The sequence below is a fragment of the Octopus sinensis genome, linkage group LG4 (assembly GCF_006345805.1).
Source record: "Octopus sinensis linkage group LG4, ASM634580v1, whole genome shotgun sequence".
Taxonomy (NCBI): domain Eukaryota; kingdom Metazoa; phylum Mollusca; class Cephalopoda; order Octopoda; family Octopodidae; genus Octopus; species Octopus sinensis.
Genome location: NC_043000.1, coordinates 1,833,908 through 1,856,371, shown reverse-complemented (window position 1 = coordinate 1,856,371; position 22,464 = coordinate 1,833,908). Strand labels below are relative to the sequence as shown.

General features: G+C 39.4%; 1 protein-coding gene across 1 annotated transcript in view; it reads right to left on the bottom strand.

The window, feature by feature from the left end:
* Positions 1-22,464, bottom strand: part of LOC115210733 (inner nuclear membrane protein Man1) — a 65,651-nt gene that overhangs the window by 24,614 nt on the left and 18,573 nt on the right. The window contains exons 2-5 of the mRNA XM_029779443.2: positions 10,230-10,276; positions 7,156-7,228; positions 1,936-2,033; positions 143-201 (exon numbers count right to left, since the gene is read on the bottom strand). Of these exons, the coding sequence (XP_029635303.1) occupies positions 143-201; positions 1,936-2,033; positions 7,156-7,228; positions 10,230-10,276 (277 nt within the window). The remainder of the gene's footprint in view (positions 1-142; positions 202-1,935; positions 2,034-7,155; positions 7,229-10,229; positions 10,277-22,464) is intronic.

Genomic DNA, 22,464 nt, shown 5'->3' with positions numbered 1-22,464 from the left:
TCCCTTCCAGGTTCTTTTTACCTTACCAAAACTTCAAAGGTCTTTGCTCTTCAAAGTCATGCCAACTATATTTATATTACCAGCCTGCAAACAACAGCCTTAGTATCATTCACCTCAAACACTTCAAACTGACAACACTTACCTGATACCCCAGTCTTCATTGCTGATAATCAGCCACATAATTAACTGCTCAATTATCATCTTGATACGATAAAACAAAAGACAAAAAAAAAATATTTTAGTGATACAATTACCAATCTCTCTCTTGCACACACACAGATTAATCAAATATAAAACAAGGCCATTGATATGATATCTTAGAAACTGAACAATGTGAGGGAGAACAAAGAATGATAATGATGATCAATATTTTGACATCTATTTTTACCTATGGCGTACACGGGTTGGATAGATCTTATACACAGAGCATTTGAGAAGGAAAGAAAAAGGGAAAAAGTAAAAAAAAGAGAGAGGACATGAGTAAAAATGGTATTTGTGCTAGAATGAAGTTTTTCACATTTGTTTCCAGGCTATTTCCATGGCCACAACACAAAATAGAGAATCTGGAAAGAACTACACACGGCACTAAAATATAGGTATTCTGATAGTACTTAACAGTATCAAACATAACCTGTCAGTGTTTGAACTAGCCATATCCAGCCTAAGTATTCTACCTGTTTTATAAGCAAACTAGCCAGTTCTAGCAGGTCACACCCACCCTACACTGTCATTGTAAAAATCACATCATTGAAATGTCAAAGCTACAAGATAATGCATGATTAATTCAAAACAATGTGAATAAATAAGCATTATACTTGACAGAGTAATCTGACTGTTAAAGGATTACTGCCGAATGAGCAAATGAAATAAGAGAACAACAGGTTGTAAATTCTGTACTTTAAACTGACCAAAGAAACTTGTGTGTCTGGGATGAAGTTATACTTTCTCCCATCTGATTTGTCACATGTATTTCATAGTTAGGTTGAAAGTTTTGGCAAGAAACAGCCAGTGAAAGAACTTAGAAGAAAAAGATTAGTATAGTAGTAGATATACCTGGTGATGCCTAGTTGCATCTCTCTACACACTGTGTTCAAATCTTGTCAGTGTAGATTTTGTTTTTCATACCACAAGGGTTAATAAATTAAGTATCATTAATGTAGTGAGGATCAATTCAAATCAAGTACTGATCTCAACTACAAACCAGTAAACTAGCACCAAAATTATAAATGAATATAACAACCAGGTTTCCTTCAACAGAACATACCACGTTTTCAATTTTAAATTTGAAGACAGTATGTTTCTTAATATACAGACGAAAGAAAGGCCAAACACTAATATTATAGCTGCCACTATTTCTAATCAACACAGCAGATATATTGTATCTACTCACCGTGGTGTCAGTTCAACATGAGTTCTCTTAAATATCTAGTTGTCTGGATCAGGCATATTGAGCATTCAACACCACATAATTTTATGTTGCCTTTCTCTTTTAAGATAGCAGAATGTGATTTGAGGAATATTTAGCTGCAACTTCTAGCAGGTTAACTAACTGCATAAGAGTTCCAAACTGGTTCAATAAAAGTTGTTTAAAAGGAAGTGGATATTCAACACCAACAACTACCACTGTCGATATGAAAACATTTAGCACGAGAGGAATAGAAAAATTCCTTTAAAACTATAGAAAATCTAAGGCTAAGCAACTGAATACCTAGTGTTAACAAAGGGTTGGTTTTGGCTGGAACACATATTAACTATCAGGCTGACACACATCTTAAAAAGCTCATCTTACATTGACTGATACATGAAATATTATACAGACAATCAGTGACACACAGACAAAGTAGCAGTGGCAGTTGAGACAGATTTATGTCAGGTAGACAGTTAATATATCTATGCTAAATGTCTGAAGGATAGATCACACAAACCAATACTTACCGGTTCTTCTTCGACTTCAGCTGCAATTAATTGACTGACAACTTCTTTAGACATATTCTTACTGTTTCCATTTGAATTTTGACCACACAAGATATTTCCTGGAATATTATTATTATTATTATAATAAGTATTTATAGCATCAATGGTAACTGGCAATAATAAGCTTTAGTCCTTCAAAAATCATTATAAATACTAAGCATCAGCCTGCAAGTAATTATCCTGGGTCATTTGAAAGAGGTAGTACTTACTCTACTAAAGTGGTATTTTGTAAAATCCTGCATCCAGATATTTTTGGATGAGGGAACTAGATAAGCTAGGAATATTGGAGGATGATGCAATGTGCATGTCAATAGTAGAGGATTATGTTAATAGCACAATAGGGTTAACAGAGGTGCAGAAAGAGAAATCACAATAAATTTACAAGTGACACCCTGCCAAGTGCAATCATAGCAATGTTATCAGTATATTTATATTAAGAAAAATATACTATAACATATATATATAATGGATTAAAAAAATTGAAAATGTATCATTTGCATAAAAACATACGTAAATAAAAAGGGAAGCAAGCTGAGCGAATCTTAAATTCCATTTTCATAAGGGACATATTACTAACAGTCCAACACAGAAGTGGAAACATGCAACCTTCTGAAAGAAGTAAATGTCAGATGGGAAAAATCATTATAATTGAATTATTTTTGTTAATCTAAATCTTATTAAAAATCTATCCCTTTAAGCTAACCGCAAATTTTAGAAACACTTCCTTGTAATTCTTTATTAAAGTAATCACAAATATGCTTAAAACAGAAATCCAAAGAAATTTTCAAATAAATAAATAGACTTGTGTTGGGCATAAATATTCCAAACCCCGACCACATTTATAAAAAACAAAAATTTGATAAAGTTAAGTCATCAAGCTGGCAGAATCATCAGCATGCCAGGTGAAATGCTTAGCAGCATTTTGTCTATCTTTACATTCTGAGTTCAAATTCTGCCGAGGTCAATTTTGCCTTTTCACCTTTCGGGATCAATAAAATAAGTACCAGTTGAACAGTGGGATCAATGTAATCAATTTACCCACCTGCTGCAACTGCTGGCCTTGAGCCAAAATTTTAAATCAATATTTTGCTACAGTTTTATGAATAATTAGATTTTACAAAATAATAGGTTTAGCAGTATGATTTTTTTTAAATGCAGCCCCACCATATCAGATGGCAGTTAATTTCAATGTGGCTTTACAACATGAGAAAAATGTTCACCACTCATGGTCCATTTGTGTTCCCGTACACTTTAGAGGTTGTGGGTCACAAAACTTTACAATACAAACCAGTATCTTACAATTTTGCTTATACAATAAACTATTTACAGTTTTAAACATTAGAACCAATTATCAATTGCACTACGGAGGAACCTCTAGGTGACTCTGATCATGCTATGATCATCGCCAATCTGACTCTTGCGGGCAACAAAAACCTGAACCATCTCCAATCTGCTTTCTTCGATTGGAAGAGAGCAGATTGGAACCTGTACCACACTGAACTACAGCACCCAAACTGGCATGAATTCTACAACTCTGGAGATGTGAATACTATACTCCAGAGTATCCTGGATTCAATATGGGCAGCATGTGCAGCATCAGTGCCACGTAAACAAAAAAAGAAGAACCGCCCCAAAAGGGCAATTTGGGAAACTTCAGCGGTCCGACTTGCCAGGAGGGAACGTCGGACTGCTGAACGTGAATACAGGTTGCATAAATCAGACACCAACAGGAAGAAGCGGAATAAATCCTCCAACCATCTCAAGCAAGTGACAAAAAAAGCAGTGCTTGAATTTGAACAGTGCATAGCAGCCAATCCTGACAGCAAGGTTTTCTGGAAATATGTGCACTCAAAGCAGAGACCTCACTCTCCAGTGGGCCCTCTTCGCAACCCTCACACAAACCATATCACTGACGACCCCAAGGAATGCGCAGAACTCATTGCCGAGTGCTATGCAAACATATTCACTGTTGAAAGTCAAAATGTACCATCTTCACCATCACTAACAGCAAACTCCATAACAACTATGGAATTTACACCTGCAATGCTGCGACGTCACCTTCAAAATAAGCGCAACTATGCCTCCCCTGGTCTCGATGGAGTTACATACCTGCTTCTCAAACGTGGCAGGCACTTCCTTTTACACCAGCTTTCTATTTTCTTCCAGTACTGTCTCAACAATGGTGCTACTCCGGAGCAGTGGAAAACTGCCAGTGTCATTCCTCTGTTCAAAAAGGGCGACCGCACATCACCTGTCAACTATCGCCCAGTCAGTCTCACTAGCTGTATTGCAAAACTGATGGAATCGTGTGTCAGAGAAACACTCTGGAACTTCTGGAGCTCTCACAGTCTCATCCGACCCTCACAATATGGATTTGTCCCTAACTCCAGCTGCAGTGACCAGCTTGTCGAGTTCCTTGAGGACATTACTCAGATTACTGACAGTGGCTCATGGGTGGATGTTGTCTACCTTGACTTTGCTAAGGCTTTCAACTCTGTGCCACACAAAAGGCTTATGGTGAAACTCTCTGCAATGGGTGTGGGGGATGACCTTTTTAACTGGTTGAAATCCTTCATCCTCAGCCGAAAGGAGGTAGTCACAGTTCTAGGACAGCACTCTACACCATATGAGATGTCATCGGGTGTACCACAGGGATCTGTCCTTGGTCCCCTCTTGTTTGTGGCATACATTAACGACATAGATGCCAATTTAAAGAATGCCACAGTATTGAAATATGCAGACGACATCAAGCTGTACCTTGAAATCAAGAGGACAGATCCTGATGTCTACAACTCTTTCCTGCAATCAGACCTAGACACAATGCAGCAATGGATCACAGACTGGCAACTGAAACTGGCTGTGGACAAGTGTACCACCATGCATTTTGGGAGAAAAAACCCTGCGTTCACATACTCCCTCCACAACACTGATATCAAGAAATCCTCTTGCGAGCGTGACCTAGGCATCACTGTCAGCAGTGATTTGCGTTGGTCAAAGCATATCTCTAAGATTGTCAGGAAGGCCGAGGGTGTCTTGGCATCACTCAGCAGGTCTTTTGTTAGCCGCTCTCCAGCCATCTATTTAAAACTGTATACAGCTATGGTACGACCACACTTGGAATTCGCATCATCAGTTTGGAACCCCTATCTTGCACAGAACATTGACCTCCTGGAATCTGTCCAGAGACGTGCAACCAAACGCACACCCTCCATCAGACACCTACCATATTCTGAGCGCCTTGTTTCCCTGGGCATGGATTCACTGAAGCTCCGGTGTTTGGCGACGGACTTGGTAAACACCCACAAAGTTATCAACCACCTCACCAACAACAACACTGAACACCTTTTTGATCTCCATGTGTCTAACACACGTGGACATGCCTACAAAGTCAGAAAACAATACAGCTCCCATGACTTTCGGAAACATTTTTTCACGCTCAGAGTTGCTGAAGCATGGAATAAACTGCCTGCGTCAGTTGTTGACTGCCATGACACTGCATCTTTTAAGGCCCTCATGCTTTCCGAAATCCGCCGAAACTACACCTGATTATATATACACTTTAGATGAGTTGTAGTGCACCTGAGCACTGTACACAATTATTATTATTATTATTATATTATTATTATAAAATAGATTAAACATCAATGGAATTTGTATCTTTGTGGTACCAGTGCCGGTGGCACATAAGAAAACCATCCTAACGTGGCTGTAGCCAGTACCGCATCGACTGGCCTCCGTGCTGTGGGCACGTAACAAACACCATCTGATCGTGGCCATTTACCAGCCTCGACTGGCACCTGTGTCGGTGGCACATAAAAAACACCATCCAAGCGTGGGTGTTCGCCAGCCTCGTCTGCCACCTGTGTCGGTGGCACATAAAAAACACCATTCGAGCGTGGCCGTCCACCAGCCTCGTCTGGCACCTGTGTAGGTGGCACATAAAAAACACCATCCGAGCGTCGTGGCCGTTCGCCATCCTCGTCTGGCACCTGTGTCAGTGGCACATAAAATCACCCACTACACTCTCGGAGTGGTTGGCGTTAGGAAGGGCATCCAGCTGTAGAAACACTGCCAGATCTGACTGGCCTGGTGCAGCCTTCGGGCTCGCCAGACCCCAGTTGAACCGTCCAACCCATGCTAACATGGAAAGCGGACGTTAAATGATGATGATGATGATGTAGTTTCAGGTACTCAACAATTTGGCTACATCATAATGTATAACACGACCAGATAATTTATTTCCTAAAGTTTCTGGACATGAAAGAGATGAGGTTTTTGGAACTTAAATGTGGAACAGAAAGGCAGTTCTTAAAATTATGATGATGACTTTTCACTTAACATAGTGATACCCATTAATAAATATTAATTGATGTCAACGCAAGGAGACATGAACACACACACAGGCATGGCAGTGTAGTACAAAGCTTGCTTCCTAACCACATGGTTCCTGGTTCAGTCCTATTGTGTGGCACCTTGGGCTAGTGTCTTCTACTATAGCCTCGGGCCTTGTGAGTGGATCTAGTAGATGGAAATTGAAAGAAGCCCATTATATGTGCGTGTGTGTGTGTGTGTGTGTGTGTGTGTGCATATGTGTCTATGTCTGTATTTGCTCCCCACCATTGCTTGACAACCAGTGTTGGTATGTTTATGTCCCATAACTTAGCAGTTCGGCAAAGAGACCACTAGAATAAATACCAGGCTTAAGGTAAAAAAAATTCTGGGGTCAATTCATTCAACTAAAAATTCAAGGTAGTGCCCCAGCATGGCCACAGTCTAATGACTGAAATGAGTATATAAAAAAGAGAGATATATGTGGGTAGGCTTCTTTCAGTTTCCAGTTACAAAATCCACTCACAAGGTTTTGGCCAGTCTGGAGCTATAGTTGAAGGCACTTGACCAAAGAGCCATGCAGCAGGACTGAACCTGGAATCATATGGTTGTAAAGAAAATTTCTTACCACTTAGTTATGTCTGTGTGTGTGTGTGTGTGTGTGTGTGTGTGTGTGTGTGTGTGTGTGTGTGTGTGTGTGTGTGTGTGTGTGTGTGTGTGTGTGTGTGTGTGTGTGTATATATATATATTGCTTCATGATCTGGTAAAACAGTGACACCTAATATTCTGTCATTTAAAGTGGGGAGGTTCTGTGGCACATGAAATAATAGAATAAAGTCTAAGTCTACTCACCATATCTGATACTCAAATTCTCACGAAACATTTTCAATAGTTTCAAGATGCCATCAATGTCAACAGTTTCACACTGTAGAAAAAGAGAGAGAACTTTAAAGAAATCAGCCCAAAAGAATAAACAAAAGAGTAATTAATGAATTTAATTAGAATCACAATAAAATTAGTTGCAGTATGTGTGTCATTAGTATTTAGATTTCTAAAGTATCATCATCATCGTTTAACGTCCGTTCTCCATGCTAGCATGGGTTGGACGGTTCGACTGGGGATCTGGGAAGCCAGAAGGCTGCACCAGGCTCCAGTCTTATCTGGCAATGTTTCTACAGCTGGATGCCCTTCCTAACGCCAACCACTCCGTGAGTGTAGTGGGTGCTTTTTACGTGCCACCTGCACAGGTGCCAGGCGAGGCTGGCATCGGCCACGGTCGGATTGGTGCATTTTATGGAAGCCAGTCGAGGCGGCACTGGCTTCGGCTACGATTCGGATGGTGCTTTTTATGTGCCACCGATACAGAAGCCATCTAATGATAAAGAAATAGATTATAAAAACCACATCCAGGTTTAAAATTATCCATTGTTTTCATTTATAAGACAATGGAGTGTAATTTGAGGGCAATTTGGTTATATAGAACAACTACATGGTGGTTTCCCTGTCAACTCATTACCTCACTGAGGTTTTTATTGATGTTGCAGTTATAGTTATTGTTGCCAATGGAATTGATATGAAATAAGATAGGCTAAGTGGTCAGCACAAGTATAAAAAACTGAGTTCGAGAAACAGAGAGAGAGAGGCCCATATAAGCAACAGGGTTAGGATTAGTTAAGCATGGAAGAAGAATACAGTAGATTAGGACATGTAAAAATCACTGGATCTTGTTCTACCAACCAAGATATAAAATCAATCCATTTCTTTTAAGGTGAGATTCAGTTTTAATAGTTTGTTTTTAGAATGATGGCAACAAATTTGTGAGCCGAATAATATGGTGGATGTTAATATTGTAATGTGAAGGTCACTTTAACTCTTTACGTGTCTTGTGTAACACAAGATACAAAGAAAACAAATTTCTCTGGTGTTCACACAACATATATGATTAAAAGCACCATCCGTTCGTGGCCGTTTGCCAGCTCTGTCTGGCCCCGTGTTGGTGGCACGTAAAAGCACCATCCGTTCGTGTCTGTTGCCAGCATCACCTGGCCCCGTGCCGGTGACACGTAAAAGCACCATCCGTGCATGGCCGTTTGCCAGCTCTGTCTGGCACCCGTGCGGGTGGCACGTAAAAAGCACCCACTACACTCACGGAGTGGTTGGCGTTAGGAAGGGCATCCAGCCGTAGAAACACTGCCAGATCTGACTGGGCCTGACGAAGCCTTCCAGCTTCACAGACCCCAGTTGAACTGTCCAACCCATGCTAGCATGGAAAGCGGACGCTAAATGATGATGATTCCTAATTTTTTTTCAACTAGTAGAATAACTTGGAGCTCATGAAAGGAAAGCTCTATATGATGTAGAATGTATGAAACGAGGTAACTAAAAGTATGAAAACAAGTATGGACATTGAGGACAAAGTTACGAAAATTCTTTGGACAGGTAAAGGGTTACATAGGAACACTGCTAGACTAACCATCTACTAACAGAAAAGTTGTAGTGGTTGCATGTTTTAGCCACCCAGTCAACCTTACATACAAAGACATCCCAGAATTTTAATCAGATAGTGTATCTCAAGTCTATAATTATCTAATATGTCTTATTTTTTTTTAAGATGGTAGAGCATGATTTGTGTGATACCACTTCTAGCAGACTGACCAACTGTACAGAAGCTCCCTCATAGGTTGTCTACCACTAATTGACTAACTGAACAGATGGTGTGCATGTGTCTGTGGGTGTGCGCAAATGCCTCCTAAATCTAAAGAGGTTTTTAAAGGCCAGTACTTAACTCAAATTTCACAACTTTATATGAATGAGTTATATCTCCCCTCCGAACAGGATGATAATCTGTCACAGGGCACACTCTCATATGATCTGGTACCAACAGCTGAGGTAGCATAGTATTATTATTTTTTTTTTTTTTGGTTTGGTGAGAGCAGGAAGAGCAGTAATGGAACTGGTGAAGAACAGAGAAGATGGAATCAAGATCTTGCAGTTATTCAAACTGAATATGAGCTACACCAATCCTAGTGTAGCAAAATAGGGATAAGGAATGGAAGGAGAACGTTCCACTCCTGAGCAGCATTTTTTGTGGGTGTTATGAATTTTGATGTGTATTACGCTGTGCTTTTCATTAGGTGGCCCATAAAATCTCAAGTGTTGCCACAAGCAGCACCAACTTTAGTTTAACTACTCCATCAATCTAACTAGTTTCAGAGACAAAAGCCAAGGATACAATTTCTTCCTTCTACTAAGACTATGAGAGAGAGAGAGAGAGAGATATTAAAGACCTGGTCTGAAGACGTGTAAAAGAGTGGATTCCACAAAAGGCATCCCAAGGTCAGCTAGTAATGATAACCAGGCAACTGATAAGATGTTTCTAATCTCTTGCCTAATTTAACGCTGCTATCTGAAATAAAGAAATAAAATGTTCTTTCGCGTAACCGATTTGAATCGGTGACCTATGAACTAGTGGTTTTATATCTCCACCGCTCAGACCTCTTACATTTACAACAGATTTCAGTGATAACCACAAACTGATGGTGGCTTAATATATGATATGATCTAATATATAACTGTCACAAATCCAAATGATCACAACACTAGGTCAACAGTAAATAATAGTGAAATGGTTGTGGAGATAAGTTGGACTATCAGAACACACAGGTTTTGAGCTCAAATTTCAATGTAGGCATTTCATTGTAATTCTGTGCAGAGACATAGTCAGTGCAATTAATGCCATGAGTTTTATGCCAGCCAGCTGAAGAAAATAGCTATCAGCACTTTTTTGAATTTCAGTGGGCATCAGGCAGACATCCTTTCCAGAGCAAGAATGAATTCTTTACTTGCTTTTCCTCATGAAAGTAGAAACAAACATCTGTTCTCAATAGTTGGGTTCAAGAAAAATTAATATAAACTTTAAACTTTACCTTTCTCTGCAAGTATTTAGAGCACACACCAGCCACTAGTTTGGAAGCTGAAAAAAAAACAGAAAAAAAAAGACCTTTATTAAAGGGGACATAAGAAACAAAGAAAATATTAGTTTCAAATTTTGGCACAAGGCCAGCAATTTTGGGAAAGGGAGTAAATCAATTACATTGATTCCCGTGCTAAACTGGTACTTGTTTTACTGACCCTAGAAGGATGAAAGGCAATGTCAACCTTGGTGAAAATTGAACTCAGAACATAAAGATGGACAAAATGCTGCCAAGCATTTTGCCTGGTGTGCTAATGATTCTGCCAGCTTGTTGCCTAAGACAAAAAAATATTAAGACACATTACAACAAACATATTTCTTAAGTAGAAGATACAAGAATCTTTTACCTCATTTGAGTAAGTGAAAGGAAACTCTATTTCAATACTACTTGCTGTTAGACCTGTACACTTTCCCTTTTAATGTCAGAACAATTTCTAAGGTGGCGAGCTGGCAGAACCGTTAGCACGCTGGGCGAAATGCGTAGCTGTATTTTGCCTGCTGTTACATTCCGAGTTCAAATTCCGCTGAGGTTAACTTTGCCTTTCATCCTTTCAGGGTCGATAAATTAAGTACCAGTTACGCACTGGGGTCGATGTAATCGACTTAATCCGTTTGTCTGTCCTTGTTTGTCCCCTCTGTGTTTAGCCCCTTGTGGGTAGTAAAGAAACAAATGTTCTAATAAAATCGTTTGTCACACAAGAAAACAGGCACTTGTGTTTTCAATCAGATTCCTGCCAATACTGACCATCACCACCAGCATGCTAATTCTAGACACTGTCCTTCATTTAACCGTTTAGCATTCAGATTATTCCGTCAAAAGTAACGCTTTCCCATTCAGACGGTTATGAATTAATCTTGCATTAATCTGTAGCTTCGAAATGTTGATGATGTGATTGTATATTCTTAGAAAAGCATTGAAAGGTAGGTGTGATAGGCTGGATCTGGCTGGTTTAAATGCTTAAGGGTTAACCCTTTCGTTACCAACCCGGCTGAAACCGGCTCTGGCTCTTTAGTACAAATGTCTGGTTTTCAAAAGTTCTGAATTAAAATCTTCCACCAAACCTTAGTCACAATTTATGTTCCTAAAACTAGCTGAATGATAACTAAGTTATTCTTTGTTATATTTAAAGTAATTGGAAGAAACACAGAGCATCTGAAAATAAATACAGTAACGAAAGGGTTAAAGCTACTCTACGATTTACTAAAACTAAGCCTTTTTTCTTCTTTCTTTTTAATAACATTATTAGCAGCAAAGAGCTAATGTCCATAATCTATGAGGCTCTTCCAATTTGGCATTTGGTTAGAACATTTGTGGAACAATGCTTGCAGGCATGGAGCTGAGGTGGGGAAAAGATATGCATGAATCTAACAAGTTCAGAGAAACAAAGCATTGTAATAGTGATAGAAGAGGAAAAAAGATGAAAAGGCATTTTTGTGAGTTAGTGGTTGTAGTGTGTTAGTGCGGAAGTTTTTTGCTACGCCTAGGATATGTGTGTGTGTGTGTGTGTGTAGCACCATTACCACCACCCAATATATGTGAGTATACGATTCAAATTTCTTCCTTATTAGTTATTCCAACAAGGAAGGACAGTGTTAATTATAGCCTTTTCAACTGTCTTCACCTTGGGTGGAGAGGAGAGATAATGCAATCAATATTCATTTCAAGCTGTTGCAAGTCAGTGATTGTGTGAAAGAGGAGTAGATATAAGCAGAGCACAGAGTTCTGTGGTAGAAGGACTTGTATATTGGCTTCCCCATTAGCTTGAGCAATAACAGATGTTGTAGGAAGAGAAAGAGTTACACAGTGTTGCTAACTAAAGGGTTAGTTACCCAGCAGCATGCACTTTGGTGGTTAATCTGTCCAAGACACGTAACCATTACACTCATACACAGTACAGAAGTGAGCAGGTGTTCAATATTGAAGTGCTTTATGCTTCTGAAAACAAAACCCAGATTTAATGAAGCGTGTGTTATTGCAAAGGACTAGCATGTGAAGGAAACGATGTATTGTTTGGCTGCTGATGTAGAGCATTAACCCTTTAGCTTTCAGATTATTCTGTTGGATGTAATGCTTAATTATTCAAATTGTTTTGAATTTATTATTTATTATCTTGTAGCTTCGATATTTCGATTATATGATCGTAAATTTTAAGAATGACATTATAGGTTAAGTGTGCTGGATCTAGCCAGTTTAAGCACAGAACAGATAAAATATTAGGACCTGATATGGCCAATTTAAATACTAAAGGGTTAAGTCAGTTGTAGGTCTATGTCTGCAACATAGTGGTTAATAGTGGGATCTTTATCTTTTGACTGACAGATTTAAAAAATAATTTTTTGTAACTAAACACTTTCAAACTTCGGCCACTGGTAGAATGTGTCATATAAAACATCTTTTACTCTTAGCGTTTTTGAGAAAAGCTTATAGTTAGGAAGTTATTTCACGTTAAAGTTGTAGCATTTCGGTAATTTCAACCAATCAATGATGTGTATTCAGCTGAATAAAATGACTGCTGTTGTTTGTTAACAAGAACTTCTGGTGGTGTATATTTCGTTTGTCACTGTTGACAACCCTAATCCTTACCCTAAAACCATAACCCTAACTCCAAAACCTTAAAGCTAAAACCAGTACAAATGCACGAACGATGTCATAAATAACAGTGACAAACGAAAAATACACCACCGATAGTTGTTGTCGACAAACAACGGCAGTCATTTTATTCAGCTGAATACGTGTCATTGATTGGTTGAAATTACTGAAATACTACAACTTTAACATGAAATAACTTCCTAAATATAAGCTTTTCTCAAAAACACTAAAAGTAAAAGATGTTTTATATGAAACATTCTACCAGTGGCCGAAGTTTGAAAGTGTTTAGTTACGAAAAATTATTTTTTAAATCTGTCGGTCAAAAGGTAAAGATCCCTAAATTTTGTTTAAATTTCGTTTATGTACAACAACGTTATATTGTCTGACTTCTCAATGTTATACTGTGATATATATTATACTGCTCCCTAATATTCTACAATGTACTACATTGATATATTGTGCTGGTTCCCTACTATTCTTCAGCAATACATCACATTGGTCCCTGATGTTCATTAATTCACTAAATAGTGGATAGCAGTACATATCGACCACATATTTTATTAATTCATCATCATTATATAATCTGTAGACGTCTGAAATACAGTATTGTCAAGCAAATAATACTTCCCCATACATACAAACTGATCTTCTGTCAAATAGATAATACATTATTCTTATTTATAATAGATGTGTTTCTGGCTGTTAACTCAAATCTGTAGTTATAATCTGTTCTACGGGAATATGCAATTCCCTTACACAGTAACTGCTAGAGATGATTGATATTGGTCATAAATGTATTTTCTGCAGCTAACCACACTGATGTTAAGCTATTGAAACCTCTTCACCAGGATTTTGATTGAGAATCTGAGTAACAACACATCATCATCATCATCGTTTAGCGTCCGTTTTCCATGCTAGCATGGGTTGGACGGTTCTACTGGGGTCTGTGAAGCCAGGAGGCTGCACCAGGCCCAGTCTGATCTGGCAGTGATTCTACAGCTGGATGCCCTTCCTAACGCCAACCACTCCGTGAGTGTTATGGGTGCTTTTTACTTGCCATCCGCACAGGTGCCAGGCGAGGCTGGCAAACGGCCACGGACAGATGGTGCATTTTACGTGCCACCGGCACGGGGCCAGTCGGGGCGGTGCTGGCAACGGCCATAAACGGATGGTGGTTCCAGGCGAGGCTGGCAACGGCCACGAACGGATGGTACTTTTTACGTGCCACCGGCACGAGGCCAGTCAGGGCGGCGCTGGCAACGGCCACGAACGGATGGTGCTTTTTACATGCAAAACAAGCAAACAAAAATCCAGGAGACTCAACTTTAGGTTGTATTTCAATTTAGTTGAACCTGGTCCCTGCTACTAACTTCCACCTCTTAAAATTTAGCAGAGGGAGCCCAAGTACAATGTTTGGAAGGTAAAGAAAACTAAGAGCAGAGTAATACTCACTATAGCCAACTCACTGCAAAGGTTGGTAGTTATGCTTAGTAGGAGCCCTTTCAATATGAATTTACCAGAGGCTGCCCCTAGTCCCACTGTTACCAACCTAGCCAAACATATTAACTTGGAATTATATTAACAACCCCATGTTAACATCGCATCTTAACCCTTTAGCATTCAAACCGGCCATATCCGGCCAGAGTATTTAACCTGTTTTATATTGAAAGTGACCAGAGCTCACCTCTTACCTCAGCCCTACCATGTCATTCTAAAACTAAAAAAATTACATCACTGTAATCTCTAAACTACAAGATAGTACATGATTAATTCAAAACAATATAAATAAATAAACATCACATTTGAGAGAATAATCTGAACACTAAAGGGTTAAATCAGCCCTTAACAGCCAATGCTAACACAATATTTCAGAAGATAAAAGTTCCATGTGCAAGAACCTTTAGTGAAAGTGTAATCCAAACACTATCTTAATATAATGAAGAAAAAAAAAAAAAAAAAAAAAAAATCATAAAATCCATCTTCAAATCCTTGGCTGTTTTGAAAATTAATTGGAACACATAAGCTGTGTATTGTTAGAAATGGTTATGAATGAGCTGGAGTCAAGCATCATACACACACAAACAAACAAAAATGCTTATCTAAACAACTGAGGCACAGTTTGCTATTGTAGTATACTTCAACTCTCACAGACCTTGGTGGTACATCAACTGGACATATCCTTAACAGTTCAAAATATCCCACCCCCTCAGTTTAGATACATCTGCAATACAATCCTAAAAACATTAACCCCCTCATTCAGTCCAGATAAGCAGAAAAGAACACAAAAAACAATAAAAGCATCAAATAGCATCTGCCCTAAACACTATACTGAGATGAACACCATGAAAGTGTAGTAGAATGGCAACTATCATGTTCTGAGTCAACCACTTAACCCACTTTGCAGTGGCCACTATGGGATGGTCACAGTTTAACCCTTTAGTGTTTGCATTATTCTGCCAAAATTAATGCTTCTTCATTTACATTGTTTTGAACTAATCATGCATTATCTTGTGGGTTTGAGATTTTGATGGGGCAACTGTTAATTTTTAAAACGATATTGTAAGGTTGGTGTGAGAAGCCAGATCTGACCAGTTTGAACATAAAACAGGCAGAATACTTTTGGCCGGATATGGCCAGTTTAAATGCTAAAGGGTTAAATACAGTTGATCTGAGGTCTACTCAGTCAAGGCTGATTAGGGTTTGAACAATAGGCATATGGAAATGATCTTAGACAATGAGAATAAAACATGTACTAACTGTGACACTGTGCCTCATACAATTAACAACTGCATAATGAGATATCCAGCATCATTCTTAGGTACATGGGCAGAAGTGTGTAAATAAATCTTTATATATAAAAGTAAGGTTGTGTGTCTGTCTCCTACGATTTAGATTCCTAACTACTCCCACATTTTGCGGTGCAGTTTAACCAAAACCGGGTACCTTATAGTCGTGATTCATATCAAGCCCTTCTGGGTATTAGTGCGCGTCTATGATGAGTCTACGATTTAAAAAAAAATTTATCATCATTTTTTCCCCATTTTAATGCATTTTTTTCGCTATTATATAAGGGAAGTAACTCTCTAAAAATGTCTACGATGAGTCAACGATTAAAAAAAAAAAAAAGTTTACCATAATTTTTTTTCCATTTTTAATGCATTTTTTTTGCTATTTTTTGGCTATAACTCTCTAAAAATGCTTATATAGTTATTTCCCTTACAAATCCGAGCAACGCCGGGTGACACTGCTAGTTATATATATATATATATATATATGTCTTTTACCTTTTACTTGTTTCAGTCATTAGACTGTGGCCATGCTGGGGTACTGCCTTGGAGTATCTTTAGTTGAATGAATTGACCCCAATATTTATTTTTAAAGCCTGGTGCTTATTTTATTGCTCTCTTTCGCCGAACTGCTAAGTTACAGGAACAAGAACACACCAGAACCAGTTGTCAAGAAGTGGGGGGGACAAACAGACACAAAGACACACACACATATACGCGACAGGCTTCTTTCAGTTTCCATCTACCAAATCCACTCAGAAGGCTTTGGTTGGTATGAGGTTGTAGTAGAAGATACTTGCCCAAGGTGCCACACATGTGGCTGGGAAATGAAGTTCTCACCCACACAGCCATGCCTACACCTATAAAAAAAAGGTGTTCGACTGACTACCTGTGTTCTATAATTCTGTTGGATCAGAACCGACTTGGAATTGCCCTACAACAGTAAATCAATTTGTGACATTATTATAAAATATGAGCAGGTTATTGATACAGAGTCTATGGCCAGCAGCAAGTAAAACAGGAGCCCTGCATCATCTACCGGTAACATGTGGTGGAAGCACTCCGTCGGTTCCGAAGACGAGGGTTCCGGTTGATCCGAATCAACGGAACAGCCTGCTCATGAAATTAACGTGTAAGTGGCTGAGCACTCCACAGACACGTGTACCCTTAACGTAGTTCTCGGGGATATTCAGCGTGACACAGAGAGTGACAAGGCCGGCCCTTTGAAATACAGGTACAACAGAAACAGGAAGTAAGAGTGAGAGAAAGTCGTGGCGAAAGAGTACAGCAGGGATCACCACCATCCCCTGCCGGAGCCTCGTGGAGCTTTTAGGTGTTTTCACTCAATAAACTAGGGCAGCGGACTCGCGGTCGTAGGATCGCGGTTTTGATTCCCAGACCGGGCGTTGTGAGTGTTTCATCATCATCATCATCGTTTAGCATGGAAAACGGACGCTAAACGATGATGATGATGATGATGAAACACTCACAACGCCCGGTCTGGGAATCGAAACCGCGATCCTACGACCGCGAGTCCGCTGCCCTAACCACTGGGCCATTGCGCCTCCACACCGGTAACATGTACTAGAGAAATGAATGTAGCTGGGCTGAAATGCTGAAAGAAAAATAATTTTAATAGTCTAGATAGTGCAGATAAACTAAAAAGGAAGTTAAGATAGGAAAAGACATATATTATGCATGCGACATTACTGTAATATGTGAGTCTCTTGATCACAGGCAGCTGACGAGGAAGACTAGGTAAGAAGATATGATTGGACAACAGGACCAATGGAATAATAAACATTCAGCCAGCCATTTACAAACTAACAAAAATATGGCAGATTAATGTGGCAGTGTTGGCAAGTTAAAATAAATTGCTAGATATACTGGCTACATGGGTCATGTGATCAAATTTTTCAACAACTTTCTGTTGTGCTCCAATGTTTCTGACAGACAACAGGTTCCAAATCTCCTTCACAGTCGAGTAATTTGTGATAGTAAAAGACATTGATAAAAGCTATCCACTTCCTACTAACTGCATGCACAACAAATGATATGACCTTTTTGTTCTTTTTAGCGAGGAAAATGCAATCAACCAGACTTTCTACTCTAGGCACAAAGCCCGAAATTTTTGGGGAGGGGGCCAGTTGATATAATCAACTCCAATATGCAACTGGTACTTAATTTATCAACCCCGAAAGGATGAAAGGCAAAATTGACTTCAGCTGAATTTGAACCCAGAATGTAAAGACAGATGAAACACTGCCAAGCATTTCACCTGGCGTGCTAATGTTTCTGCCCGTTCTGAGTGCAGCTATTTAAGATCTGCAACAGATTGTCCCTTATTTCATGCCAGTCTAGGTATTTCTAATCCTCAGTCACCTTTTAACGTGGTTGTGGACCCATTATTAATAGTTAACTGCTCTAAGCATTTCTTTACAATTTAACTGATTTATTACATTTAATTTCTTAACCCCTTACCCGGCAGAAACGAATATATGCGTTTTGACCGAAATCGTTTTTTTTCTATCTCTGGCGAGTTAACTCGTCAAAAGATAGACTCGCCAAAATCGACAGCAAACGAGTTCCTTTGTCTATTATAAACTCTTTTTTGACATATGCGAGTATATTCGCTCACTTTATACGTCTGGCAGTGACGATTTCTGCCACCTTTCGCTTGAGTAAGGCATTGAAGACCGAGTATGATTTAGTCACCTGGAGACAGTCGAAGGGTTGGAAGGCACCTTTTATGAATAGAAGTATTCACTTTGTTTTTACGTTGTTTTTTTTTTATACCTTTATATTATAACCCCACCATGTCGATAACCAAATAAAATAACATGATTTTTTGTAGAAGTAATATGATTTATGAAAAAAAACGGGTTAACTCGTTTCTGCCCAAAGCGGTAATTTAAAATCAATATTATTGAATTAAAATTCATAATAAATAAGGTTTGAAATATACCTCGAAATTACCATTCAAAACATAGTCAAATAAAACAATTAAAAAATATGTCTGAAAAAATACATTTATTTTCAAAATAATTGTTGGGTAAGGGGTTAATTGGCTAATGAGTAAGAAATCTTTCTGATAATTGAATAATCAATTAGGTAATTGTGTGTGTGTGTGTGTGTGTGTAAGGGCACATGGCCTAGTGGTTAGGATGTTGCACTCACAATCTAGTGATTGTGATTTCAATTCCTAGACCAAGTGGTGTGTTGTGTTCTTGAGCAAAACACTTCATCTCACATAGCTCTGCGATCACCTGTTCAGATAATGTTGATTTGATGGAGAGAGTGAGCTAATGTGCGACATGAACATTTGGTCACTATAACAACGAGGGTTCCATTGTTTGGTCAACTGAATAACTTGCTCCTGAATCAATGTACAAATGGTCAAGCATTCTGGACATATTTACTGTTAGTGTAATTCTCAGGCACAATTAGTATGACAATTAGTACTTTTTGAATTACAACCACAATCCATCCAACAGGCTTCTAAACAGTTTCCATCCACCCCCATTTTACTTACAATGTATGAGTTAGACCAAGTATTTAGAAAATGATGCTTGCTCAAGATGCCTTGGATCACATGGTTGCAAAATGAATTTCTTAACCATTTGATCATACTATGCAGTAAATAACTATTGCATCCCTCTCTAGATATTTTGCATTATAATAAATATATAGGTGTAGGAGTGGCTGTGTGGTAAGTAGCTTGCTAACCAACTACATGGTTCCAGGTTCAGTCCCATTGCGTGGCATCTTGGGCAAGTGTCTTCTGCTATAGCCCCGGGCCGACCAATGCCTTGTGAGTGGATTTGGTAGACAGAAACTGAAAGAAGCCTGTCGTATATATGTATATATGTATGCGTGTGTGTATACGTTTGTGTATCTGTGTTTGTCCCCCTAGCATTGCTTGACAACTGATGCTGGTGTGTTTACGTCCCCATCACTTAGTGGTTCGGCAAAAGAGACTGATAGAATAAGTACTGGGCTTACAAAGAATAAGTCCCGGGGTCGATTTGCTTGACTAAAGGAGGTGCTCCAGCATGGCCGCAGTCAAATGACTGAAACAAGTAAAAGAGTAAAAAGAGTAAGAGATATTACTGTTTCTCTTCAGAATATTACACACTACACATGTACATAGATTGACCCTCAAATAATAATTCAGTGCTCAACACCATCCTACTTCTTATATACTATCAATGTGTGAGGGCTGAGAGAACAGCTGGCTCCAAAGACATCAGCTGATGCATGATGTATTGGTGTGGGCATGTAATATAAATGGACAAGAAAGGGATGCTAAATACAATTGTGCTGAAAATAGAGGCAATGTGTGTCTGAGGAAGACACAAGATAGAAATTAACAAAGGATTATGACAAAAGTTAATACGCTGTACCGCAGACCCATCTAAACAAAGCCTACATAGAAACACAGAAATTAAACCAATAATGATGAGCTGTGGCCCGCATGATAAGCACTCAATCTGACCTATCTTTTGCCACCGCTATGGTAGTATTTGATCTGATCTTATAAGCTGCACCTTGTTTCATTGCATTTAATTATCTTAAAATCTTGTCCCCTACCACACTTCCTTCAACTCTTTCTCCCAACCCTACTCAAAACACTCTGTCAAATAGGAAATAATAGTAAGGCTTCAAATTATACATCAGTCAGTAATGTGTTGTGTTCTTGAGCAAAACACAACAAATATGCAGAAGTTGAGCCAACAATAGAGCTCCTACCAGATTACCAGACTTATTAGAAATAACAGCCCTGAAAAGGGTCATGATTATTGCCCTTCCTTTTCTGACTAAGCCATTAAAAAAGTACATACTAATTGGCAAATAAGAAGTCACAAAATGGCATGGTCTCGCTTACAGACAGAAAACTGTACAAATTAAAAAAAAAAGCGTTAGTAATGTAGCTACAGCTGTTTGCAAAGTAATCTTTCTCCAAACACATCCAGTGGTCTGTCAATTCTGGTAGAAAAATTTTCACTTACAGAAACTTAACACCGATGTTAACCTTCTGGAAATAACCTGGCCAAGAGGACTGGAAGGTAGTAGAATTAGAAGTAATGGAAACCACAGTGCTATACTTTCACTTACAGCGATGTTAACCTTCTGGAAATAACCTGTAGATTGAACTAACTAGACCAGGCACAAAGGCCTGATATACTAAGTCAAGTCTGATCTGTTAACTGGAGAAATTGTAGAAATCTTTCATGCAGTAAATAAAAGCAAGTTAGAAACTTAAACTATCAGAAACAACTGCAATCATTACATATATGGTCTCTAGAACAACAGTGTGAATTTGATTCCATTATAGTGGAGGTGCAAATGGCCCAGTAGTTAGGGTAGCGGACTCGCGGTCGCAGGATCGCGGTTTCGATTCCCAGACCGGGCGTTGTGAGTGTTTATTGAGCGAAGACACCTAAAAGCTCCACGAGGCTCTGGCAGGGGGTGGTGGTGAACCCTGCTGTACTCTTTCACCACAACTTTCTCTTCCTGTTTCTGTTGTACCTGTACTTCAGCGGGAGCCAGCCTTGTCACGCCGAATCTCCCCGAGAACTACGTTAAGGGGTACACTTATCTCTAGAGTGCTTAGCCCTAAGTACAACAATTTTCCGTCCAACCCGTGCTAGCGCGGAAAACGGACGTTAAACAATGATGATGATGATGATACAAATGAAAGATTCAATACTCCAAACATTGGTGTATAAGAAAAGGTGCTATAAGGAGTAATGGAAAAGAAACAGTAATGTCACAGTGTAAAGGGAGTGGGGCAGTGATAGCAGTTACATGTTTGTTGGTAAGGGATCAAGGGATTGGATAGATGAGGAAATGGGTGATGGTAATATGAAGATCAATAACGACCTGGAAGTGAGGGAGAGATGGCTAGCAGTACAGGATGGTGATGGTGAATATCAAATACTAACTGATCCAATGCACTCTTTCATTACACAGGTATTGAAATAAGAAAGAGGAAGAGAGAAGAGGTGGGGATATTAAATATGGATTGATCCGTGTCGGTGGCACGTAAAAAGCACCATCCGAATCGTGCCCGAAGCCAGTGCCGCCTCGACTGGCTTCCGTGCAGGTGGCACGTAAAAAGCACCATCCGAATCGTGGCCGAAGCCAGTGCCGCCTCGACTGGCTTCTGTGCATGTGGCACGTAAAATGCACCAATCCGACCGTGGCCGATGCCAGCCTCGCCTGGCTCCAGTGCAGGTGGCACGTAAAAAGCACCCACTACACTCACGGAGTGGTTGGCGTTAGGAAGGGCATCCAGCTGTAGAAACTTTGCCAGATAAGACCGGAGCCTGGTGCAGCTTTCTGGCTTCCCAGATCCCCGGTCGAACCGTCCAACCCATGCTAGCATGGAGAACGGATGTTAAACGATGATGATGATCCAATACTATCATTACATGAATAGCATGGCATAGAATGAGAGAAGGTGAGCAACAGATAAAAGGGGGTCATCAAAGAGCAAGGGACAGGGGAGAAAATGGTGATTTAACAGAAACATAGAGCAACAGACTAAATGTAGATACATGTCCCAATCTTCACCACTATCACCATTTTAGCATTCATCTTTCCATATCTGCATCTGCTGTCAGGTCTTCTTCAGCACTACGTCACCAACTTTTTGTAAAACTCAGCATCTTGAGATCAATCTTCATCACTTCATCCCAGGTCACCTTTTTACACAGGTTGCATCTACTGCTGTCTTTCATATACATCTCGTACTCATTACAGCAGAATATTTTCTCTCTTGCACACATCTAATCCCTCTCACACCCTAT